Genomic DNA, 25,714 nt, shown 5'->3' on the forward strand with positions numbered 1-25,714 from the left:
GGACAAATTGTACAACAACTTTTGGCATCCATTTTCTCCTGTTACCCTTGGTAAAATAAAACAAATTGGAGCTGAAATAAATTTTGTGTGAATAAAAGTTAAATGTTCATTTTTATTTAAACATTCCAAAAATTCCTGTGAAACACCTGAAGGGTTAATAAACTTCTTGAATGTGGTTTTGAGCACCTTGAGGGGTGCAGTTTTTAGAATGGTGTCACACTTGGGTATTTTCTATCATATAGACCCCTCAAAATGACTTCAAATGAGATGTGGTCCCTAAAATAAAATGGTGGTGTAAAAATGAGAAATTTCTGGTCAACTTTTAACCCTTATAACTCCCCAACAAAAAAAAAATTTTGGTTCCAAAATTGTGCTGATGTAAAGTAGACATGTGGGGAAATGTTACTTATTAAGTATTTTGCGTGACATATCTCTGTGATTTAAGGGCATAAAAATTCAAAGTTGGAAAATTGCAAAATTTTCAAAATGTTTGCCAAATTTCCGTTTTTTTTCACAAATAAAAGCAAGTTATATCGAAGAAAATTTACCACTCTCATGAAGTACAATATGTCACGAGAAAACAATATCAGAATCGCTAAAATCTGTTGAAGCGTTCCAGAGTTACAACCTCATAAAATGACAGTGGTCAGAATTGTAAAAATTGGCGCGGTCATTAACGTGCAAACCACCCTTGGGGGTAAAGGGGTTAAGGTCCCTGATCTGTACACTTAAGGCAGGTTAGGGAATATTAAGTATGTGGTTTTAGTGTCTATTCACTAATTTATGTCTATTCACTGATTTATTTATTAATAAAATAAAAGGAAGAAAAGGAAAAAAAAATGGAAGAAAAGAATGTTTGTGTTAGTGTAATAAAAATGTTTTTATTGATAAGGTCTTTTTTATACTCATAATTAATAAAGTTTGATTGTCGTAGAAATATAGATACATTTTTTAGCTAACAGTGGATCAGGTGAAGGAAATAATTTTTTTTGACATGCTGGGTTGCGATTATTGGTGTGCCAGGCTATAAAGTAGTGTCTGATGCTAACGCACGCAGACACCCTGATGAAGGGGAACCTTATATTCCCCAAAACTCTTTTGACCATTCGTGCACTCTGTAGTGCTGTGACGTCACACGCCGGCCAGCCTCTGTCGGCCATTTTTTCTATTGCCGCGGAACCAGGGACCCGACCGGCCAGGGCTCCCCTAGCTCTGCGTGTACCTCTTGATCTCTTGAAGCACCTTTTACCCATCGCTATCTGCAGCCCCAGCAGAGGAACAGGTACTCAGCAGGTCAGTCGCCGCTGTAGCTGCATTTTTTTTTTCCTCAACAGGTGATCGGTCTTCTGCTGTTGTTGATTTCGTTGTACAAGGTCTTTTTTGTTGCCTGGTCCTGTCACAAGCCATTTGTAATGCATTGCACTGCCATTAGCCTTGAGATTTATCGCAGTACACAAGTTTGTCTGCATGGCTTATATAGATTTTTTTGTAATGTGAATGCTTTCATTGGAGGAGTTTGCTCATCATTTAGGGACAACTATATGATCAGTTTGCAGTACAGTGTGTGGGATTAAAGCGAACCTGTCACCCCCAAAATCGATGGTGAGGTATGCTCACCGGCATCAGGGGCTTATCTACAGCATTCTGTAATGCTGTAGATAAGCCGCCGATGTTACCTGAAAGAGGAGAAAAATACGTTAGATTATACTCACCCAGGGGCGGACCGATGGGCGTCTCAGGTCTGCTACGGCGCCTCCTATCTTCATTCCATGACGTCCTCTTCTGGTCTCCGCGCCGCTGCTTTGGCGCAGGCGTACTTTGTCTGCCCTGTTGAGGGCAGAGCAAAGTACTGCAGTGCGCAGGCGCCGGAAAGGTCAGAGAGGCTCGGCGCCTGCGCACTGCAGTACTTTGCTCTGCCCTCACCAGGGCAGACAAAGTACGCCTGCGCCGAAGCACGGAGACCAGAAGAGGACGTCATGCAATGAAGATGGGAGGCACCGGAGCAGACCTGAGACGCCCATTTGACCACGGACCACAGCGGGACCGCCCAGGTGAGTATATTATAACCTCTTTTTCTCCTCTTTCAGGTAACATCGGGGGCTTATCTACAGCATTACAGAATGCTGTAGATAAGCCCCTGATGACCGTGAGCTTACCTCACCATTGATTTTGGGGGGTGACAGGTTCCCTCTAACTAGATACGGCAGGTAGCTGTTTTCATTTGGATATTAAGCTTGCTATTGTGCACAGTTTAACATAACATTGGCTTTCTACTTGTTATATTGAACATTATTGTTATAGTTAAATTATTGATTAGACAGGGATAACTATATGAGCAGTTTGCAGTACAATGTAGGATTAATTTGGATATTTATATATATATACTAGCTGAAGAGCCCGGCGTTGCCTGGGCATAGTAAATATCTGTGGTTAGTTATAGCACCTCACTTCTCTTATTTTCCCATCACGCCTCTCATTTTCCCCATCACATCTTTCATTTTCCCCCTCACATCTCTCATTTTCTCCCTCACACCTGTCATTTTCCCCCTCACCCCTCTTATTTTCCCCCTCACTCCTCTCATTCCCCCCTAACACTTGTCATTTCGACCTCACATCTGTCATTTTCCGATCTCTCCACTATTTTCCCTCACTCCTCTCATTTTGCACTCACACCTTTTCATTTTCACCTCACACCTCTCATTTTCACCTCAGTATATACATGTTTGTCATCTCCCTTATATATAGTATACACCTGTATGTCATCTCCTGTATATAGTATATGCCTGTATGTCATCTCCCCTGTATATAGTATATACCTGCTGTGTCATCTCCCCTGTATATAGTATATACCAGTATGTCATCTCCTCCTATATATAGTATATACCTGTATGTAATCTCCTCCTGTATATAGTATATACCTGTGTCATCTCACCTATATATAGTATATATATGTGTGTCATCTCCTCCTGTATATAGTATATACCTGTATGTCATCTCCTCCTATACATAGCATATACCTGTATGTCATCTCCTCCTGTATATAGTATATACCTGTGTGTCATCTCTCCTGTATATAGTATATATCTGTGTGTCATCTCCTGTATATAGTATATACCTGTGTGTCATCTCTCCTGTATATAGTATATATCTGTGTGTCATCTCCTGTATATAGTATATACCAGTGTGTCATCTCCCCTGTAAATAGTATATACCTGTGTGTCATCTCCTCCTGTATATAGTATATATCTGTATGTCATCTCCTCCTGTATTAGACCTCGTTCACACGTTATTTGCAAAGTATTTTTACCTCAGTATTTGTAAGCTAAATTGGCAGCCTGATAAATCCCCAGCCAACAGTAAGCCCACCCCCTGGCAGTATATATTAGCTCACACATACACATAATAGACTGGTCATGTGACTGACAGCTGCCGGATTCCTATATGGTACATTTGTTGCTCTTGTAGTTTGTCTGCTTATTAATCAGATTTTTATTTTTGACGGATAATACCAGACTAGTGTGTGTTTTAGGGCGAGTTTCGTGTGTCAAGTTGTGTGTGTTGAGTTGCGTGTGGCGACATGCATGTAGCGACTTTTGTGAGATGAGTTTTGTGTGGCGACATGCGTGTAGCAACTTTTTGTGTGTCAAGTTGCATGTGACAGGTTAGTGTAGCAAGTTGTGTGCAGCAAGTTTTGCGCATGGCGAGTTTTGCGCGTGGCGGGTTTTATGTGTGGTGCCTTTTGAGTATGTGCAAGTTTTGTGTGAGGCAACTTTTGCATGTGTTGCAACTTTTGTGCATGTGGCAATTTTTCCGCGTGTGCAAGTTTTGCGTGTGGCGAGTTTTCCATGAGGTGAGTTTTGCATGTGTGGCGAGTTTTGCATGTGGAGAGTTTTGCGCGTAGCGAGTTTTGAGCGGCGACTTATGTGTTTCGACTTTTATGTGGCGAGGTTGGTGTATGTGTGGTGAAATGTGCGCTGAGGGTGGTATATGTGTTCGAGCACGTGGTAGTGTGTGGCGCATTTTGTGTGTGTGTTCATATCCCCGTGGTGGTGTGGTGATTATCCCATGTCGGGGCCCCACCTTAGCAACTGTACAGTATATACTCTTTGGCGCCATCGCTCTCATTCTTTAAGTCCCCCTTGTTCACATCTGGCAGCTGTTAATTTGCCTCCAACACTTTTCCTTTCACTTTTTCCCCATTATGTAGATAGGGGCAAAATTGTTTGGTGAATTGGAAAGCGTGGGGTTAAAATTTCACCTCACAACATAGCCTATGACGCTCTCGGGGTCCAGACGTGTGACTGTGCAAAATTTTGTGGCTGTAGCTGCGACGGTTCAGATGCCAATCCCGGACATACATACACACATACATACACACATTCAGCTTTATATATTAGATATATATATATTTCCCCAATAAATCCATTTTTTGTATGTAAATATTAAAAAAAAGAAAAATAAAGTATACAATTTTGGTATCGCCGCTTCCGTAACGACCCGCTCTATAAAACTATACCACTAGTTAACCGTTTCAGTGTACACCGTAAAAAAAAAGGCAAAAAACAATGCTTTATCATACTCCCTAACAAAAAGTGCAATAAAAACACGGATATAAATGAAAATGGTACAGTTGAAAATGTCATCTTGTCCTGCAAAAAACAAGCTGCCATACTGCTCCATCAGCAGAAAAATAAAAAAGTTATAGCTCTCAGAATAAATTGATGCAAAAACAATTACTTTTTTATAAAAAAAATTCTTATGTAAAAGCGCCAAAGCATAAAAAAATGATATAAATGAGGTATCGCTGTGATCGTACTGACCCGAAGAATAAAACTACCTTATTAATTTTACCACATGCGGAACAATATAAACGCCCCCCCCCCCTAAAGAAATGCAGAAATTGCTGTTTTTCGTTCATTCTGCCTCCCAAAAATCGGAATAAAAAGCGATTAAGAAACTGTCACGTGCCCGAAAATGGTACCAATAGAAATGTCAGCTCGTCCCACAAAAACAAGACCTCACATGACTCTGTGGGCCAAAATATGGATAAATTATATCTCTCAAAATGTGATGCAAAAACTATTTCTTGCAATAAAAATTATCTTTTTAGTGTATAACAGCTGCCAAACATAAAAATCCCCTATAAATAGTAAATCAAACCCCCCTTTATCACCCCCTTAGGGAAAAATAATACAATTAAAAAAATTATTTTCATTTTCCCATTAGGGTTGGGGCTAAAGTTAGGGTTGGGGTTAGGGTTTGGATTACGTTTACGGTTGGAGTTAGGGTTGGGATTCTGGTTTGGGGTGTGTCAGGGTTAGGGGTGTGGTTAGGGTAATGGTTAGTGTTGGGATTATGGTTAGGGGTGTGTTGGTGTTAGGAGTGTGTTGCAGTTAAGAGTGTGGTTAGGGGTGTGGTTGGGGTTAGGGGTGTGTTAGGGTTAGGGTTGGAGTTAGAATTGGGGGGTTTCCACTGTTCAGGTACATCAGGGGGTCTCAAAATGGGACATAATAATAATAATAATAATAATAATAATAATCTTTATTTATATACATGGTGTCCGATCTCCATTCCAGCCAATTCTGCGTTGAAAAAGTAAAATGGTGCTTCTTCTTTTCCAAGATCTGCCGTGCACCCAAACAGTGGTTTACCCCTACATATGGGGGTATCAGCGTACTCAGAATTATTTTTGGGCTAAAAATAATTTTTGTGGAAAAAAAAGATTTTTATTTTCACGGCTCTGCGTTATAAATTTTAGTGAAACACTTGGGGGTTCAAAGTTCTCACAGCACATCTAGATAAGTTCCTTGGGGGGTCTAGTTTCCAGTATGGGTGCACTTGTGGGGGGTTTCCACTGTTTAGGCACTTCAGGGGCTCTCCAAACGTGGTGTCCGATGTCAGTTCCAGCAAATTGTGCATTGAAAAGTCAAACCGCTCTCCTTCCCTTCCGAGCTTTTGCCATGCGCCCAAACAGTGGTTTACCCCCACATATGGGGAATCGGTGTACTCAGGACAAATTGTACAACAACTTTTGGCGTCCAATTTCTCCTGTTACCCTTGGTAAAATAAAACAAATTGTATCTGAAGTAAAATTTTTTGTGAAAAAAAATTAAAAGTTCATTTTTTTTAAAACATTCCAAAAATTCCTTTGAAGCACCTGAAGGGTTAATAAACTTCTTGAATGTGTTTTAAGTACCTTGAGGGGTGCAGTTTTTAGAATGGTGTCACTTTTGGGCATTTTCTGTCAAATAGGCCCCTCAAAGTCACTTCAAGTGTGAGGTGGTCCCTAAAAAAAATGGTTTTGCAAATTTTGTTGTAAAAATGAGAAATTGCTAGTCAACTTTTAAAATTTAAAACTTCCTAACAAAAAAAAATTGTTGCCACAATTGTGCTGATGTAAAGCAGACATGTGGGAAATGTTATTTATTAAATATTTTGTGTGATATGACTATCTAAATTAAGGGCATAAAAACTAAAAGTTTGATTATTGCGAAATTTTCAAAATTTTCGCCAAATTTCCGTTTTTTTTTTTCCACAAATAAACGCAAGTCATATCGAAGAAATTTTACCACTACCATAAAGTACAATATGTCTGGAGAAAAAGTTCTCAGAATCACCAGGATCCATTGAAGCGTTTCCGAGTTATGACCTCATAAAGTGACAGTGGTCAGAATTGAAAAAAAGGCCTTGTCAGGAAGTTGAAAACAGGCTTCGGGATGAAGGTGTTAAAGGGGTTGTCCACTACTTTGATACTAATGACCTATAATAATTGTCATCAACCTGAGACTCGTGTCACGCAAGACCCACCCCAATTAGCTGTTATCAGACCTGGGTTGGTGGATGTGTATGGAGCCAAAATTGCACAGCTTTATGGTGGCCACTCGCAGGTAATGCAGCTTAACTTCCATTCACTTCATTAGGAGTTGAGCATGCAAACATTAAACTAAGTATATGGAGCCTATGATGTTCCTGCCATAGCTGATTATTTATGCTGAGAACTGATAGGAGCGCTGGGTGTCATATTGCCCCCAATCTGATATTGGTGATGTATAGGAAATCACCTTTTAAAGGATTTAATCTAAAAAAAAAAAAAAAAAAAAAAAAAAATCTGATTTACCGGTACATATAATTTTCAATTCATTCATCTTTTATTTTTGTCAACTTTTTCAATCTCTCCTAAAAATGATATATACAGTAAAACCCTAAACTGTTTTCCTAGGGCAGGGCAATTAATAAAATTAATCTGTTTAATTCTCATTAGGGCCACCCACAATTTTGTTTTTTATAGAATTGTTAAATTGATTTTTCTTGCAGGATAACTTTAGAAAAACGAGAGATACAATTAATCCCAAATCCTGGTGTCCCAGCACGCAGCCTTTTACCTCTGAACCCCCTGCAGTGTTATGACACTGCAGCCAGCTGGGCTGTGTTAGTCCTCTCTTTGGGACCAGCCAGCACCTCCTTGGGCAAAAGTCGTATATTTATAATGCAGAATATTCCTCCACTGTATGCCTGACAGCTAGTTTCTTCACCAGAAAATAACAGGATTAAATAACAAGAATCTAAACATAAGGTTTCAAAGAATTGAAATTGTATTTTAGGGAGTAAGCCAGCCTTATCTATTTATATAATTGCCTTGTAATGTTTTCATTTCCTGTTCTGTCCAGATGTCACCGTATCCCAGAATTCCAAGCTGAGGAAGTTCACCGACCACCATATTAGGACACCCAAGTGATGGGTGTCAAAATATGGAAACTGTTGCTGGCACCAACCTATTGCACAGTACCACCAGCGGAACACAGTCGCACCACACACACTATCACACACTCTCACACAGCCTCTTGTGAGGTACCACCAGCGGAACACTGTCACGACCACGCCGCCGCTGGGATCAGCCGAATGATTCACTGACTGCCTCCATCTTTGTACAGGAGGAGTGCCTGCGCAGTTTAAATGTGACCACCACTATCTGTCTGCACAAAGATGGCAGTGGTCTGATTTACTGCGCCTGTGTGAATTATGCGCAGGTGCAGTGAATCATTTGGCTGATCCCAGCTGCAGATGAGCAACATGCCTACAGGCAGAGGAAGCTAGTCACATTAAAAGGGTTTTCCCATGAACTAAAGTTCATTTTAAAAATTGACTTTGTCATGTAACGAACATACCACATCTCCTGGGCAGGGGAGGAAGCAAAAGATACTACTGACATTACAGCTGGGGATCACAGTGAATTCATTTTGTGAGGTAAAATATTTCACTTGACTGTTTTTTAAAAAAAATATTTTACCTCGCAAAATGTATCCTCTGCGATCTCCTGCTGTAATGTCAGCATTGTCTTTTGCTTCCTCCCCTACCCAGGAGCTGTGGTATGTTCATTACAATGTCAGAAACAGACATTTTTTAAAACTAACTTTTGTTTATGGGAAAACCCCTTTAAAAAGCAAATAGCGCCAACATGGCTCCTCATAAAAAGTACACCAATGACAATGAAAGGAAAGAAGCAAAGGTTGTTGAAGACAACAAAGGGCAAATGAGACTCTTGAAGAGCAACCGCATCGTTGGGACAAAAACAATGCATATAAGCATAGGCGTCAAACACATGAGTCCCCTGATGCAAAAGTCATTACATTATCACAGGATGCCATTAGGCAACAACAGCGCCTCATGCTTTCACCCACCGTGTCATTACCACCCTCCCGATGCGATAGCATCGGGCCTCGATCTAGTTATTATATTTTTACATGGTGAGACCGTAATTTGATTCCTCAAATGCCCTCAACAGATCTGTCCGTATGCACACATTCTCTTCTGCATTTACACAAGACTCGTCTTCATTCCAGCCTGTAGTGTTGTCCAGGTATTAACAAAAAAATAAAGATCTTTTATTTCAGCTTTATTGCTACTCATCTTGTGATCATGACCTGAATATTTCTCTGCAGTATTAAATGGTCATTTTCAAGTTATTTCATGCTTAACATTTCAAAGTAGTTGAAAAAAAGGGAAGCAAGTTTGCAATTAGCTTCTTATTAAAATATTCCCCATTCTCAAGAACTGTTTACTGTATGTTGCCTACGTTACCAGCCACTGCAGCTGTCGCTATCAGAAATGTCTGGTTTCCCAGACAAGGAGTTCAGTGCTTACAAGCTCTGTCCACTAGAGCTTGTAATTACTGCATCCGGCCAGCTTCTCTGCCACTGGGCTGCTCTGATGCTTCAGGGGCAATACTGCCTGGTTATAGCAAGATTAAAGTGTGCACAATTTGGACCAGTAGTGCCACAATACCACTGGTCTGAATTGTCAGTCAGCCATGTGTGCACCACCCCCTAGCAAGCTGGAAGCCAGGATGCATGGGAGCGGTGCACTACTGAATTTTTTAGCTACTGAATTAGGAGACAAACCCTTTAAGGTGTTTTTCTGTCACCTCCAGGTCCATTGGTTTGAACAGCAGACTGTAAAGAAAAGAACAAAAAGACATGTCAATCTGATGCCCACAGATCCTTTATTCCGTAAGCAGTGGTACATGGTAAGCACATCAACCACACTATGACAGATTGTCATTGCATTTTTAATGATACTGTAAAAAGCCTCTGCTACTTCTAGATCGCGTATTCCCTTTGTACATGAGCATCAGTATCAGAAATGCGTGTATGGAGCATACAAGGCAGGTGCCAGCTGTGTTATGCAGCCAGTATGAGCCTTTAACAGCAGTGGCTGAAGCTAGTGCCGATCATTGCTGTTTAACTACATACAAGTGACTGTTAATCATTGATGTCTGCATTTAAATGCTGTGTTTTCAAAGTGTGCGTGTACGAGCATCTATTGTTTCCCCTCTCCGGGAAGTGATTATGGATTTTCATTGGCACATGGATGGGCTTTATAGGAGATGGTCAATTTCATTTTATACAGTCATGACCGAAAGTGTTGAAACCCTTGAAATTGTTCCAGAAAATTAAGTATTTCTTCCAGAAAATTATTATAACTACACATGTTTTGTTATACACATGTTTATTTTCTTTGTGTGTATTGGAACACCTCAAAAATGCAGAGCAACACTAAACCCCAAAAATGGTCCGACAAAATTGTTGGCACCCTCAACTTAATATTTGGATGTATACCCTTTGGAATAAATAACTGCAATCAATTGCTTCCTATAACCATCAACAATCATCTTACACCTCTCAGCTGGCATTTTGGACCACATTTCTTTTGCAAACTGTTACACGTCTCTCATATTAGAAGGGTGCCTTCTCCCAACTGCAATTTTGAGATCTTTCCACAGGTGTTCAATGGGACTTAGATCCGGAGTCATTGTTGACCACTTCAGAACTCTCCAGCGCTTTGTTTCCATCAATATCTGGGTGCTTCTTGAAGTATGTTTGGGATCATTGTCCTGCTGGAAGACCCATGACTTGGGACGTAAACCCAGCTTTCTGACACTTGGCACTACAGTGCAACCCAATATTATTTTGTAATCTTCAGATTTCATAATGCCTTGCACACAGTCAAGTCACCCAGTTTCAGTGGCAGCAAAACACCAAAACAACTTTGAACCTCCACCATATTTGATTGTAGATTGTGTTGTTTTCCTTGTAGGCCTCATTCCGTTTTCGTTAGACATTAAAATGATGTGCTTTAACAAAAAGCTCTATCTTGCTCTATCGAAAAAGGATTTTGACAAACTGCAGTCTGGATTTTTTATGTCTGTCATGCTGACACTGATGCAACCTGAGCCATCAGGATAGGTTGATTTTCTTTGGAGCTTGATTGGGGCTGCTTGTCCACCATCCGGACTATTCTGTATTGCAACCTTCCTTCAGTTTTTCTCTGCCGTCCATGTCCAGGGAGATTAGCTACAGTGCCATGGGTTGTAAACTTCTTGATTATGTTGCGCACCGTGGACAAAGGAACATCAAGATTTCAGGGGACTGACCTGTAACCTTGAGATTTTTGATATTGTTCAACAGTTTTGGTTCTCAAGTCCTCCGACTGTTCTCCTGTCTTCTTTCTGTTCTTCATGCTTAGTGTGGCACACACAGACACACAATGCAAAGAATGGGTCAACTTCTCCCCTTTTTACCTGATTTTAGGTGTGATTTTGATATTGGCCACATCTGTTACTTGACATAGGTGAGTTTGAATGAGCATCACATGCCTGAAACAAACCCATTTTTAGGGTTTGTGTGAAACATTTTTGATTGCGATAATGTGTGTGTATATATGTGTATATATATATATGTATATATATATATATATATATATATATATATATATATATATATATATATATATATATATATATATATATATATATATATATACACTCACCGGCCACTTTATTAGGTACACCATGCTAGTAACGGGTTGGACCCCCTTTTGCCTTCAGAACTGCCTCAATTCTTCGTGGCATAGATTCAACAAGGTGCTGGAAGCATTCCTCAGAGATTTTGGTCCATATTGACATGATGGCATCACACAGTTGCCGCAGATTTGTCGGCTGCACATCCCAAAGATGCTCCATACAAGGCAGGATGGATCCATGCTTTCATGTTGTTTACGCCAAATTCTGACCCTACCATCCGAATGTCGCAGCAGAAATCGAGACTCATCAGACCAAGCAACGTTTTTCCAATCTTCTACTGTCCAATTTCGATGAGCTTGTACAAATTGTAGCCTCAGTTTCCTGTTCTTAGCTGAAAGGAGTGGTACCCGGTGTGGTCTTCTGCTGCTGTAGCCCATATGCCTCAAAGTTCGACGCACTGTGCGTTCAGAGATGCTCTTAGGCCTACCTTGGTTGTAACGGGTGGCGATTTGAGTCACTGTTGCCTTTCTATCAGCTCGAACCAGTCTGCCCATTCTCCTCTGACCTCTGGCATCAACAAGGCATTTCCACCCACAGAACTGCCGCTCACTGGATTTTTTTTCTTTTTCGGACCATTCTCTGTAAACCCTAGAGATGGTTGTGCGTGAAAATCCCAGTAGATCAGCAGTTTCTGAAATGCTCAGACCAGCCCTTCTGGCACCAACAACCATGCCACGTTCAAAGGCACTCAAATCACCTTTCTTCCCCATACTGATGCTCGGTTTGAACTGCAGGAGATTGTCTTGACCATGTCTACATGCCTAAATGCACTGAGTTGCCGCCATGTGATTGGCTGATTAGAAATTAAGTGTTAACAAGAAGTTGGACAGGTGTACCTAATAAAGTGGCCGGTGAGTGTATATATGTATATATATATATATATATATGTATGTATGTATGTATGTACGTATGTATGTATGTATGTATGTGTATATATATATATATATATATATATATATATATATATATATATATATATATATATATATATATATATATATATATATATATATATATATATATATTTATAGCGCTCCCTGAGAGTGTTGGGGGACACTCCCTTGGCAACGGGATTAAAGCACACAGGAGCATTTTCTAACAAAAACAGGCTATTCCGATTTATTTTGCACTCATAAACCGCACCACAAACAGTTCATTATATACCTCAACAAAACATAATAACCACCGACAGTCTGTTCCAATGGCAGATCCTTCTCTGCCGTTATTATAACCTCCTTTCTGGAGTTACCTTACAGGAGCTCCTGTTCCAACGCAGACTCCTTGTCGGTCCGCACTCCCAGAGAAGGTGCCTATTTGGGATCACCGTCCCGGACCATGTCTTGCTCACCAGGCCACCAGACAGTTCCAGATCCACAGAAGAACGGTAGCTTCCCCAACACAGTAGCCGTCACAGACTCTGCAGGACCATGGCCTCACCCCGTGCTCTTCTGGACTCCGGTCCTAACCCCAGGACCTTCCAACACAAAGGCCATCCAGGTCCACAGCTTCTCATTGTGCTATTCCGGACGTCCGTCCACTCATAGGACCGTCCAACACACAGGCCTTCAGGTCCATGGCCTCTCCATGTGCTCTTCAGGAATCCAGTCCTACTCCCAGGACATTCCAACACACAGGCCATCCAGGACCTTACACTCTGACAGTGCCAGTTCATACACTCTGAACATGTGACCCAAACCATGGTCACATTATGTACCTGTAACCACCCCATAGGTGGGAGGTGTGTGTAGTTAGTCAGTCCTGCCCAGCTATCCAACTAACCCTGTAAGCCCACCTTATAACAAAACAAACACTTTTGGAACTACAAGTCCCATAACAACAACATTTCGGGCTTACAGTGCAGAGTACGACCTCTGTCTCTGCGATACATACCGGCCATTCACAATGACGCCAGTCTCTGTATCACAATAAATAAAAAAAAAATATATATATATATATATATATATAGCCATGCTGGTTCAGTATGCTTTCAATTTTGAATAAATCCCCAACAGTGTCACCAACAAAGCACCCCCACACCATCACACCTCCTCCTACATGCTTCACGGTGGGAACCAGGCAGGTAGAGTCCATCTGTTCACCTTTTCTGAGTCGCACAAAGACACTGTGGTTGTAACCAAAGATCTCAAATTTGGACTCATCAGACCAAAGCACAGATTTCCACTGGTCTAATGTCCATTCCTTGTGTTCTTTAGCCCAAACAAGTCTCTTCTACTTGTTGCCTGTCCTTAGCAGTGGTTTCCTAGCAGCTATTTTACCATGAAGCCTGCTGCACAAAGTCTCCTCTTAACAGTTGTTGTAGAGATGTGTCTTCTGCTAGAACTCTGTGTGGCATTGACCTGGTCTCTAATCTGAGCTGCTGTTAACCTGCGATTTCTGAGGCTGGTGACTCGGATAAACTTATCCTCAGAAGCAGAGGTGACTCTTAGTCTTCCTTTCCTGGGGCGGTCCTCATGTGAGCCAGTTTCTTTGTAGCGCTTGATGGTTTTTGCCACTGCACTTGGGGACACTTTCAAAGTTTTCCCAATTTTTCGGACTGACTGAACTTCATTTCTTAAAGTAATGATGGCCACTCATTTTTCTTTACTTAGCTGCTTTTTTCTTGCCATAATGCAAATTCTAACAGTCTATTCAGTAGGACTATCAGCTGTGTATCCACCAGACTTCTGCACAACACAACGGATGGTCCCAACCTAATTTATAAGGCAAAAAATCCCACTTATTAAACCTGACAGGGCACACCTGTGAAGTGAAAACCATTCCCGGTGACTACCTCTTGAAGCTCATCAACAAAATGCCAAGAGTGTGCAAAGCAGTCATCAAAGCAAAAGGTGGCTACTTTGAAGAACCTAGAATATAAGACATATTTTCAGTTGTATCACACTTTATTGTTAAGTATATAATTCCACATGTGTTAATTCATAGTTTTGATGCCAGTGTGAATTTACAATTTTCATAGTCGTGAAAATACAGAAAAATCTTTAAAAGAGAAGGTGTGTCCAAACCTTTGGTCTATACTGTATGTATGTGTGTATGTATATATATATATATATATATATATATATATATATATATATATATATATATATATATATATATATATATATATATATATATATAACAAATCTATAATTGCACAACCCCGCAATATATTCTAAAATTGTACCCTTTAGTGCCTTGCATGTGTAGCTTAAAAATTGTGGTCCCCTCATCTTTTTGTAACCAGCAAAGATAAAGTCCCAGAACAACATTTCGGGCTTACAGCGCAGATGACCTCTGTCTTCTACACAAACCGACATTCACAATGACGCCAGTCACTGAATCACATACCTTCTCCCTCTGTTCAAAATTGCGAGGTTGAACACTTGGCATAAACCAGGGGCCACGTGACCGGGCACCCATGTCACCTTGCCCTACCAGTCGAGAGAACAGTCTGTCGGTTTTGTGATTCATTCATCCCCATACCCTTGTTAGGCCTGCCCCGCCCCCAGCAGTCAGTATGTAGGCATTGAGCTTTGGTTCTTAGTCACAGTCTGTCTGTGTCATCAGACCCTTTTTAGTCTCCACATTTTTCCAGTACGCCCCGTCACCTGACCTTTCTCTCCATGACCGTCTCCAGTGGCGGTGAGTCTCACATACAGACGAGACTACTGTCTGGTCTAAGTCTGACCCATCTAGTAAATCACGTGGGCTACTGTCCGGGTCCCTCAGCCTTGTACCGTGAGTAGAACCGCCACTTGCAGAATCTCTGCCTCCTTGGCCTGCTGATCGTCTTTGGTTGTCAGTCATTCCACTATTTGGAGGGCCCTCTCGGTTCCCTTTACCCTGGGTTGAAGACGGCCGCCATCTTATGTCCTGAAGCTGCTTATTAATCTGTAGTCGGACCAGTCTTAGCTGCTCAATCTCCCTCAGGTATGTCACCCGATATTCAAGGAGCATTCGGATATATATAAGGCTTTCCATTGAACCAACATTGACAAATGGTACCATCCTATCTTCACCAGCTACCTGGGCTTCGTCCTCAGCTGGTATCCTCACTCTCACCACACCGGATTTATTCACAATTTCCTGCATCAGTTTTCCACGTCTCCCAATGACTCTGCTCACCAGTTTTCTGGGCACCTGAACGATGTCTTCCACAAAGCCCAGCCGACTTTGAGCTTTCCGGGCATGCTCCAACCTTTGAGCAGCTTCTTTATTTCTCACCAGGATCATCTGTTTCGTGAAAAAGCATTGTAGGTGCCTATCCCTCAGGATAGCCACCCGCTTCACTGTGACTTCCCTAGCTGACAGTATGACCAACTGCTGAGTCTCAGGCGCCTAGTGCACACTACACACTACCGCTTTTCTAAAGGCCTCATGCACATCCTCACTGGTACATGCTTCTCGTACATCTTTGGGTACCTCTATCATGCACTTGAAGAGTCAAGTCTCATTTTCTTCATGCAGAGGATAAAGAGTCGCACTCAGAGTCTCATATAATTTGCAAAAAAAGGATTTATTTCAATCACCAAATAAAGAAAATTGCTTCACCGCAGTAGAGAAATGCAAACTATTCCATAAGGTAACGTTTGGCCATGTCCCTGGTCTTCATCAAACCTTATTGGAGAAGAAAAGAAAACATAAATATAATAGAGATATATACTAAAAGAAAATATATACAGGAAAATAAGACAAAATGATTTAATGATGCTGTACAATATATATATATATATATATATATATATATATATATATATATATATCTCTACTATATAATTGTCTAAGGGTCACTTCCGTCTGTCTGTCCTTCTGTCTGTCTTTCTTTCTGTCACGGATGTTCATTGGTCGCGGCCTCTGTCTGTCATGGAATCCGCCCACGGCCATTGCCACGACCAATCAGCGACGCGCACAGTCCGGAAGAAAATGGCCGCTCCTTACTCCCCGCACTCACTGCCCGGCGCCCGCATACTCCCCTCCGGTCGCCGCTCACACAGGGTTAATGCCGGCGGTAACGGACCGCGTTATGCCGCGGGTAACGCACTCCGTAACCGCTGCTATTAACCCTGTGTGTCCCCAATTTTTTACTATTGACGCTGCCTATGCGGCATCAATAGTAAAAAAAAATGTAATGTTAAAAATAATAAAAAAAACAAAAAACCTGCTATACTCACACTCCGTAGTCCGCCGAGCCACTTGCGCCGGCCGCCATCTTCCGTTCCCGATGATGCATTGTGAAATTACCCAGAAGACTTCGCGGTCTCGCGAGACCGCTAAGTCTTCTGGGTAATTCCGCAATTCATCCTGGGAACGGAAGATGGCGGCCGGCGCGAGCAGCTCGGCGGAGCTTCGGTGGATCCCAAGCGTCGGTAACCGCTTCCTGGATCCAGGCGCCAACGGAAGGTGAGTATATAACTGTTTTTTATTTTAATTCTTTTTTTTTTTAACAGGGATATCATGCCCACATTGCTATATACGTGGGCTGCGCAATATACAACGTGGGCTGCGCAATATACAACGTGGGCTGCGCAATATACAATGTGGGCTGCGCAATATACTACATGGGCTGTCCTATATAATACATGGGCTGTGCAGTATAATACGTGGGCTGCACAATATACAGTATAACGTGGGCTGCGCAACATACGACATGGGCTGGGCAATATACTACGTGGGCTGGGCAATATACTACGTGGGCTGGGCAATATACTATGTAGGCTGCGCAATATACTAAGTGGGCTGCACAATATACTAAGTGGGCTGCGCAATATACAACGTGGGCTGCGCAATATACAACGTGGGCTGCGCAATATACAACGTGGGCTGCGCAATATACTAAGTGGGCTGCACAATATACTAAGTGGGCTGTACAATATACAACGGGCTGCGCAATATACAACGGGCTGCGCAATATACAACGGGGGCTGCGCAATATACTAAGTGGGCTGAGCAATATACAACGGGCTGCGCAATATACTACGTGGACTGTGCAATATACTAAGTGGGCTGCGCAATATACAACGGGCTGCGCAATATACAACGGGCTGCGCAATGTACAACGTGGGCTGCGCAATATACAACGTGGGCTGCGCAATGTACAACGTGGGCTGCGCAATGTACAACGTGGGCTGCGCAATGTACTGCGTTGGTTGCGCAATGTATTGCGTGGGATGCGAATGTACTGCATGGGCTGCACAATATACTACATGGGCTGTGCTATACACGACGCATACATATTCTAGAATACCCGATGCGTTAGAATCGGGCCACCACCTAGAATATATATATATATATATATATAACACACAATATACATGATAAATCAGACGTAGAGAGGATCCTATACAAATAAGTCCCTAGACTCCAAGAATTAATCTGGTATTATACAAAGAATACATGACACAGTATAAATAATGAGATGGAGACTATTCTGAATCGTACATGGGTCCAGTGTCCAAAAAGGTACTGATATAGGGTGGTGGAGCACTATTGCGGACATAAAAGAGCTGACACATGAAGAGCAGCAGGTACTGACCTTATAATAGAGATTCAAGGAAGGGTAGAGTAGTGTAAAGTTTATACTGAAATCCCATTGTGGGCGGCAAAGAAGTAAAGTCAGAAACCAGTTAGGAAACAGTTAAATAGTTAGTGAAATAGAGAGCGCTTGCTGTACAGGGCTGTGGAGTCGGTAAGCCACAGTTGCGACTCCGACTCCTGGACTTTTATCAGGTTCCGACTCCGGCTCCGACTCCTTCATAAATGGCCAATTCTTAACAATAAATTTACTGTTGTAAAATATTAACATCGTGCTTATTCAGTTTCTCACCATCATATAAGTAATCAGACCACTTAGAGCAAAAACTATATTTATTAGAATACAATTAGAATATAGCAAATAACTTTTATAAACTTTTCTAAACTCTTGTAAGTAAATATGCAATAAACACTGTTATGCAGTTAATAAGAAGAAATCTATAAATTTGTCCTCAGAAAAAGTATTGCCTCTGTCAGAACCTCCTTCATGGATGCCCTCAAATCTGATCTAATTATTTTGAGAGCAGAGAACAACCTCTCTACACTAACTTGGGTTGGTGGCAAAGTAGTAACCACTCGGGCAACATCTCTGACAATGTCAGGATACAGAGGAATCGCTTGTTGCACTGTTATTTTTGATGAACGGTCAAATTTCTCAATTTCTTTTAGTGCACATGAAAAATTCTGCTGAAATGTACTGGCTGTGTTCTTTGATGGGGATGACTCTTCTTTTATGTGGGAACGCTTTGCACGGTCCTTGTGATCCAAATATTTTTCTAAATTAAAGGGAACCTGTCACCCCGTTTTTTCGGTATGAGCTAAAAATACTGTTAAATAGGGCCTGAACTGAGCATTACAATAGTGTATTTTGTGGACCCCGATTCCCCACCTATGCTGCCGAAATACGTTACCAAAGTAGTCGTTTTCGCCTGTCAATCAGGCTGGTCTGGTCAAAAGGGCGTGTTGTCTTCCCCCAGATTTTGCGTAGTTTTCCGTTGGTGGCGTAGTGGTGTGCGCATGTCCAAGGTCCAGAATCCTCTGCCAGGGGATTGAAAAGAGCGCGCTGTTCGTTATTTCATTGGTGATCGGTGGGCGCGGCCATCTTCCTTTGGCCGCGCGTGCGCAGAAGCGGCGCTCTGCTGGCCGCGGCTTCAGGAAAATGGCCGCGGGATGCCGCGCGTGCGCAGATGGATATCGCGGTGGCCATTTTCCTGAAGCCGCGGCCAGCAGAGCGCCGCTTCTGCGCACGCGCGGCCAAAGGAAGATGGCCGCGCCCACCGATCACCAATGAAATAACGAACAGCGCGCTCTTTTCAATCCCCTGGCAGAGGATTCTGGACCTTGGACATGCGCACACCACTACGCCACCAACGGAAAACTACGCAAAATCTGGGGGAAGACACCATGCCCTTTTGACCAGACCAGCCTGATTGACAGGCGAAAACGACTACTTTGGTAACGTATTTCGGCAGCATAGGTGGGTAATCGGGGTCCACAAACTACACTATTGTAATGCTCAGCTCAGGCCCTATTTAACAGTATTTTTAGCTCATACCGAAAAAACGGGGTGACAGGTTCCCTTTAAATTCTAGATCAGTTGATGAGGGTGAAGATGTGGCATGACGACCAAATTCTTCTTGTTCCTCCTGACTGTTCTGCAACCCTTTCATCCTTACTGCTATTTCAAACAGAGCTTCTTTTCCTTTAGTTAGCTGTTGATCATCTAGAAGAATCCGATGCATTGGGTCTACATTAACAGCTGCCAAAAGAATGTTATTTTGTAATAGTAGCTCCTCTCTCCGTTTCATTGATGTAGCAATGCCACTTGCAATTAACCCTCCTCTTTGAGACAGGCGAAACATCAGGTTCTTCCACTCCTTTAAGAAAATACCTGGAGTTAAGTCCTCTGCTTGTAATTTTTTAGCCACTGTAAATGGGTGCTCTAGCAATTTTTCCAGCTCAGTCACCTGATTCCACTGACTTTAATTTAGCGTCAGTTGAGGGTTATCCATGTCTACAAGAAAGGTTTTCAGTTCAACCAAGCGCTGAATCATTAAGTAAGTACTGCCCCATCGTGTGGCTTGATCAATAATTGCCCCTTTTCCTGCACGTCTCTTCAAAATTGAGTCAACTTTAGGAGTTCTGGCAACAGTAGCCAATTTTCTCACCTTGCCAATCAGTGCAGCAGCATGTCCTTCTTGCAGACTGTCTCTTATAGCCAGCTGTAGTGTATGCACAACACAGCGCATGTGATGAATGAAAGAACGTATTGACACAGTTTCAACAAGATCATCTAAACTATCATGTTGCTGTTCATCTGAAGCAACTTCAGTTTGCTCCTCAGTTACAATACTGTGTTCCTCTATTTCAAACATTTCTTTGTCTGTGGACCCAGAATGTTCTTCTAGCTGCTGGTCACCATCATTACTCTCATTCATTAGCTTAAATAGTACTTATCATATTTGAAGTATTGTCAGTTACGACAGAAAGAACTTGCTCTTTTTTAAGTTCATAGTCTTGCAGAACCTTTTCCACCACCTGGAGAAACTCACTGGTGTGATGAGCTTTAGTGTCTTTTACTGCCAATGTCTTGGTAACTATTTCATTTTCAAACAAATCGGACATTGATGGCAAAATAGTTCACTCTGTGACGTGTGCAGGCATCCATTTTAAGAAACAGAAAGCGTCCCTTAAGAGTTTTTTTAAGTTCTTCCTTTTGTTTAAAAGCTTCTTCGATTACTAATTTTCTAATACTCTCTCTCTCCAGAGAAACACCAAGCTTATTGGAAGCAACCAGATATGATAAAATGAAGGTGAAAAATAAAATAAAAAGAAAAAAATAAGAAAAAATGAAAAGAAAAAATTAATAAATAGAAACAATGAAGAAATTGAGAAAAATAATAATAATAAATATATATCATGCACTTGAAGAGTGAAGTCTCATTCTCTTCATGGACGGACGGCTCCCGCTTTGCCTTGGACCTTTCCATCAAGACATCTGTCATGACCAGGTGACTGTCTTGTTCAGCTCTTAGTGCAAACTCTTCCTGAGCTTTACACTCTTCTGCAAGACCCTTCCCCAAGATGGGCATTTGCAGCTCTGCCTTGTTACTACTCTGACACTGCCGCTGTAAGTCTGTGACCACCAACTTCTTCTCTTGCAGAAGACTTCCTAATGCTTCTCTGAGCACCTCCATATTTTCCAATATGGCCTTGTTCACGGTTTGACATCACTTCTTTAAGTATATTTTCAGATGGGCCATCTTGCCCATCCACACTCCGCTGCATCAGAGTTCTACTCTTTCTCTGGGGTCTTCCGTTTATCATCTTCGACCACCTCTAGGGTCTCTGCTGGGATTTCTGCAGCATCACTGTTCTCGCTCCCAGACTCCAAAACCGCTTCCTTCTCGCCAACCTGAGCTTAAACTGCCAAGAGCTCAGACTCTAGGCGACGCACCTGATCCAGGGGCGTGGAGTTGGCGACGTCCATGCTCGACACCTTCAGCCTCTCTTGAAGCTCTGCCCAGTCATCCTTAGGTATTTCTCGACCCTCTGGAACTTCAGAAAACTCCACTCTCTCCAGTTCTTCAGCATCAGATTCTCTGGAGCCTTCACCATACTAAGCCCTAATGGTTGCTACTAGCAATGACCTGTCACCTTCCTTCCTGCTCTCTTCAGTGTCAGGAAGAGTACTCACATTTGACTAATCGCACCAGTCACTGCTTTTCCTTTATTGATATCCTCAAAGGGAGCAACTTTGTCAGCCTCTTTGCGCCCTTTACGTCTCTAGCAACGGGAGGAAGACTTGCCATTTGTACCCAGGTTACCCAGGTTAACGTTACTGCACTCCCCTTCCCTTGTGTTAGTCATCATCTGAATGGGAATCACCACTACTCTCCCTGTCACTCTGGCACAACAAGTCACCACTTAAACAGGCGTCGGACCCCTTTCCTGGATTTACCCTGTTTTCAACGGTCACACTGTTGGTCACCTCTGCTAAGTCCTAGAATTGGTCAGTCCCACATTTTCATCCGGTCAGTACTACGTCTGACTCAAACCAAGAGTAGAGAGACCTCCATTCTCCTGCTGTAGAGGAACTACCCCCTCCCACAAGTCTAAGAACGGCCTAGAGTCCCGGACAAGCTAAGTTCGGGACTATAGCAAACTCGTGGCCTTTAATGTCCCTGACCATCTCGAGGATCACCCAGGCCACTGAATGAGGTCACCTGCATCCATGGGTGCACTAGAGACTAGTCTTCCTTTTTTACATTATAAATTTATTGGGCACAGCCCTCACTAGGGTCACCAAGCTCCCAGAATCAACCAGTCTGAATATATCCTCTGCATTCATCAGCAGGATACACGCACGTAGCCTCTTGCCGGGTGGGTAGTTCATATTGCAAATTGGACATACATAGTACAATTGCTCCTGGCAACAATCCATCTGTACCACCCCTTTAACTTTGGGAGGCTCCTTCTCTTTTTGGGTCACTACTACTTCCCGGGATTCTGTCCCTTTTGAGATTCTACCTTTTTTTGGGCAACTGTCACTGTTTCAGTTGACAGAGAACGTTCAGGAGGGATACTCGGCAAAGACACTCTACTCCCCGGGTCTATCAGTCCCATCACACTTCCCCCATCTAGCCAGAAGGAACACTGTCATGATGCCTTATTGCCGAGCAATCCACACCATAGCATGGACCTACATAGCATGAAGCATGTTGTTCCTGGCTACAGTCTAATGGCGCATTCGCCGCCACCGCTTTTTTTGCCACCACCCTTATTTGGGTTAATGCCTCCTTTTGGGACTCCTCCCCTTTAGGATAACCACCCCTTTTGTGACTTCACCCCCTTTTTGTCAACTACTCCCTTTTGGGATACCATCCCCTTTTGGGACGCCACCCTTTTTTTTGGCAACCATCCCTGCACAATACACCAATATCTCTCTAGGCTTGCACTGGTCCTTTAAGAGTTTGCATGACCTGGAGCACCATTGTTTTTTTGCGACACCTCACCAGCTCCTGCTGGCACTGCCACAGCTCCCGCTGCAGTCAAAACCACCGGAACCTCCGGCTGCCAATCACAAGCCACTGCTGCCACTGCAGCTCCTGCTGCTGCAGAACATCTTGCTGCTACTGCAGCTCCTGCAGAACCTCTTGCTGCAACTGCAGCTCATGCCGCTGCCGAACCGCTTGCTGCAACTGCAGCTCCTCTCCACAAGGCTGCACACCGCAGACTTCGTGGACTCGCCGATCCACAGCAAATCTTCGTAACCCCGCCGAGTTACAGCAATCACCTCCACACGTTTTTCCTGGACCGTTGCCTGCAGTCTAGCACCATATGCAAGATACCGCTCCCTGAGTGTGTTGGGGGACACTCGTATGGCAACAGGATTAAAGCACACAGGAATGTTGTCTCATTCGGGTTTATTTTGCACTCATAAACCACACCACGAACAGTTCATTATATACATCAACAGAACATAATAACCACCTACAGTCTGTTCCAATGGCCGATACTTCTCTGCCGTTATTATAAACCCCTTTCTGGAGTTACCTTACAGGAGCTCCTGCTCCACACGCTGACTCCTCATCAGTCCTCACTCCCAGGGAAGCTGCCTAATTGGGATCACCTTCCCGGACCATGTCTTGCTCACCAGGCAACCCGACAGTTCCAGACCCACAGAAGGATGTTAGCTTCCCCAACACAGTAGCCGTCACAGGCTCTGCAGGACCATGGCCTCACCTCATGCTTTTCTGGACTCCGGTCCTAACCCCAGGACCTTCCAACACAAAGGCCATCCAGGTCCACGGCCTCTTAGTGTGCTATTCAGGACGTCCACTAATAGGAGGGAGGTGTGTGTGGTTAGTCAGTCCCGCCAGGCTCTCCAACTAACCCTGTATGCCCCCTTATAACAAAACAAACAGTTGTGGAACTACAAGTCCCAGAACCACAAAATTCCAGGCTTGCAGCGCAGAGGACCACCTCTGTCTCTGCAGTATATACCGGCCATTCACAATGACCCCAGTCTCTGTATCGCAATATCTAGCTATATCAATCTATCTATCTATCTATCTATCTATCTATATATATAGATATCTATAGATCTATATATATCTCTGGCAAATCTATAATTGTACAACCCCATGACATAGTCTAAAATTGTACCCTTTAGTGCCTTGTATGTGTAGCTTATTGTACAGCTTTTTATAAACCCAACAAAGAAATGGAAAAAAAATGTGTGGTCCCCTCATCATTTTGTAACCAGCAAAGATAAAGCAGACAGCTGTTAGCTGATATTATCAGTCTGGGAAGGTCTATGGTTATTGTGCCGTTTCCAGCCCACAGCTGCAACAGAATCTAATGTGATGTGCTACTTCTGGGGCAACTGAGGGCTGATAATTTGTGTTTGCAAGGGCCCAATAGTCATGGACCTCTCAAGTCTGATAATATCAGCTCACAGCTGTCGGTTTTACTTTTACTGATTACCAAAAATGGGGGGGACCCCACGTCATTATTTTTTTTAATATATTTATTTGGTGATGTGTACAGTAAGCATGCAAAGAACAAATTATATTTTTGTCGGCTATCGATCTATCTAAAAATAGAAAAGCAGGAGCAGCCCCAGGATAAGGTGGGAGACGAGCCTCCCTTAGGCTAGTTTCACACTAGCGTTTACTGCATAACGTCGCAAATCCGTTTTTTTGCCGAAAAAACGGATGCGTCAAAAAAGTGAAAAACGGTGACAAACGTATGCCACGCATCCAGCATTTCGACGGATCCGTCGCAAATCCGCTAAACGTTTCCGTCGAAAATACTGGATGCGTTGCATACGTTGCATACGTTTTACCATCCGTTGTATCCGTTTTTCCGACGGATCCGTTTTTAAAAGGGGAGGCTCCCAAAATTTGATTGGCTACTGGAAAATTTGAAAAACTATATAGTACTGTATTTACAGCCCATCTTTGTGGGTTTTAGTTTTGTGGCAGCGATGGAAGGTGTTCTTGGGAGGATTGCTAGTTTGGTTACCGACGTTATCTTTGAGACGAATCGCCTGGATATCATAGTGCGGGAGAAGGAGGCGGCAGCGGAAAGACGGAGGATGCTTCTGCAGCAACGGAGACGGAGACGACTGTGGATTCATCCGATTAATCAACTACGGATGACCCGGGGTGTCCAGTCCACTCTGTACCTGGAGTTGCGGCACAATCCTGACAAATTCCACAACTACGTGCGGATGAGGATTGAACATTTCGATTTTTTGCTTGCAAAAATGGAGGATGTCATCCGAAGACAGGATACAAGGATGAGGCTTGCCATCACACCGGCGGAGCGGCTGATGGTGACCCTGCGGTAAGCCTCTTTTTTTTATTTCATTGCTGATATTGGATGTTATATTACACGCTGCAGACAATACTGCGCTGCCATATTGCGCACTATTTTCTGCAGCATGTAGTTTTGTTTTTCTTGGCGGACATTCCACTGCTTTATTTAAATGTCATTGCTGATATTGAATGTTTTTCTGCATTTTTTTTTTGGGGGGGGGGGGTTTGGGTTTGATGACATGCAACTGCTTTTTTTCTGTCATTGGTCATTTTGAATGTTATATTACACGCTGCAGACAATACTGCGCTGCCATATTGCGCACTATTTTCTGCAGCATGTAGTTTTGGTTTTCTTGGCAGACATTCCACTGCTTTATTTAAATGTCATTGCTGATATTGAATGTTTTTCTGCATTTTTTTTTGGGGGGGCGGTTTTTTGGGTTTGATGACATGCAACTGCTTTTTTTCTGTCATTGGTCATTTTGAATGTTATATTACA

At 42.7% G+C, this 25,714-nt stretch overlaps 1 protein-coding gene across 3 annotated transcripts in view; it reads left to right on the forward strand.

The window, feature by feature from the left end:
• The window catches only part of LOC143764782 (proprotein convertase subtilisin/kexin type 4-like), a 353,321-nt gene that overhangs the window by 120,002 nt on the left and 207,605 nt on the right, over positions 1 to 25,714 (forward strand). For all 3 annotated transcript variants that reach the window (XM_077250736.1, XM_077250738.1, XM_077250737.1), the window contains exon 3: positions 9,428 to 9,523. In XM_077250736.1, coding sequence (XP_077106851.1) covers positions 9,428 to 9,523 — 96 coding nt within the window. The remainder of the gene's footprint in view (positions 1 to 9,427; positions 9,524 to 25,714) is intronic.

Source organism: Ranitomeya variabilis, chromosome 4 (genome assembly GCF_051348905.1).
Source record: "Ranitomeya variabilis isolate aRanVar5 chromosome 4, aRanVar5.hap1, whole genome shotgun sequence".
Classification (NCBI taxonomy): Eukaryota; Metazoa; Chordata; class Amphibia; order Anura; family Dendrobatidae; genus Ranitomeya; species Ranitomeya variabilis.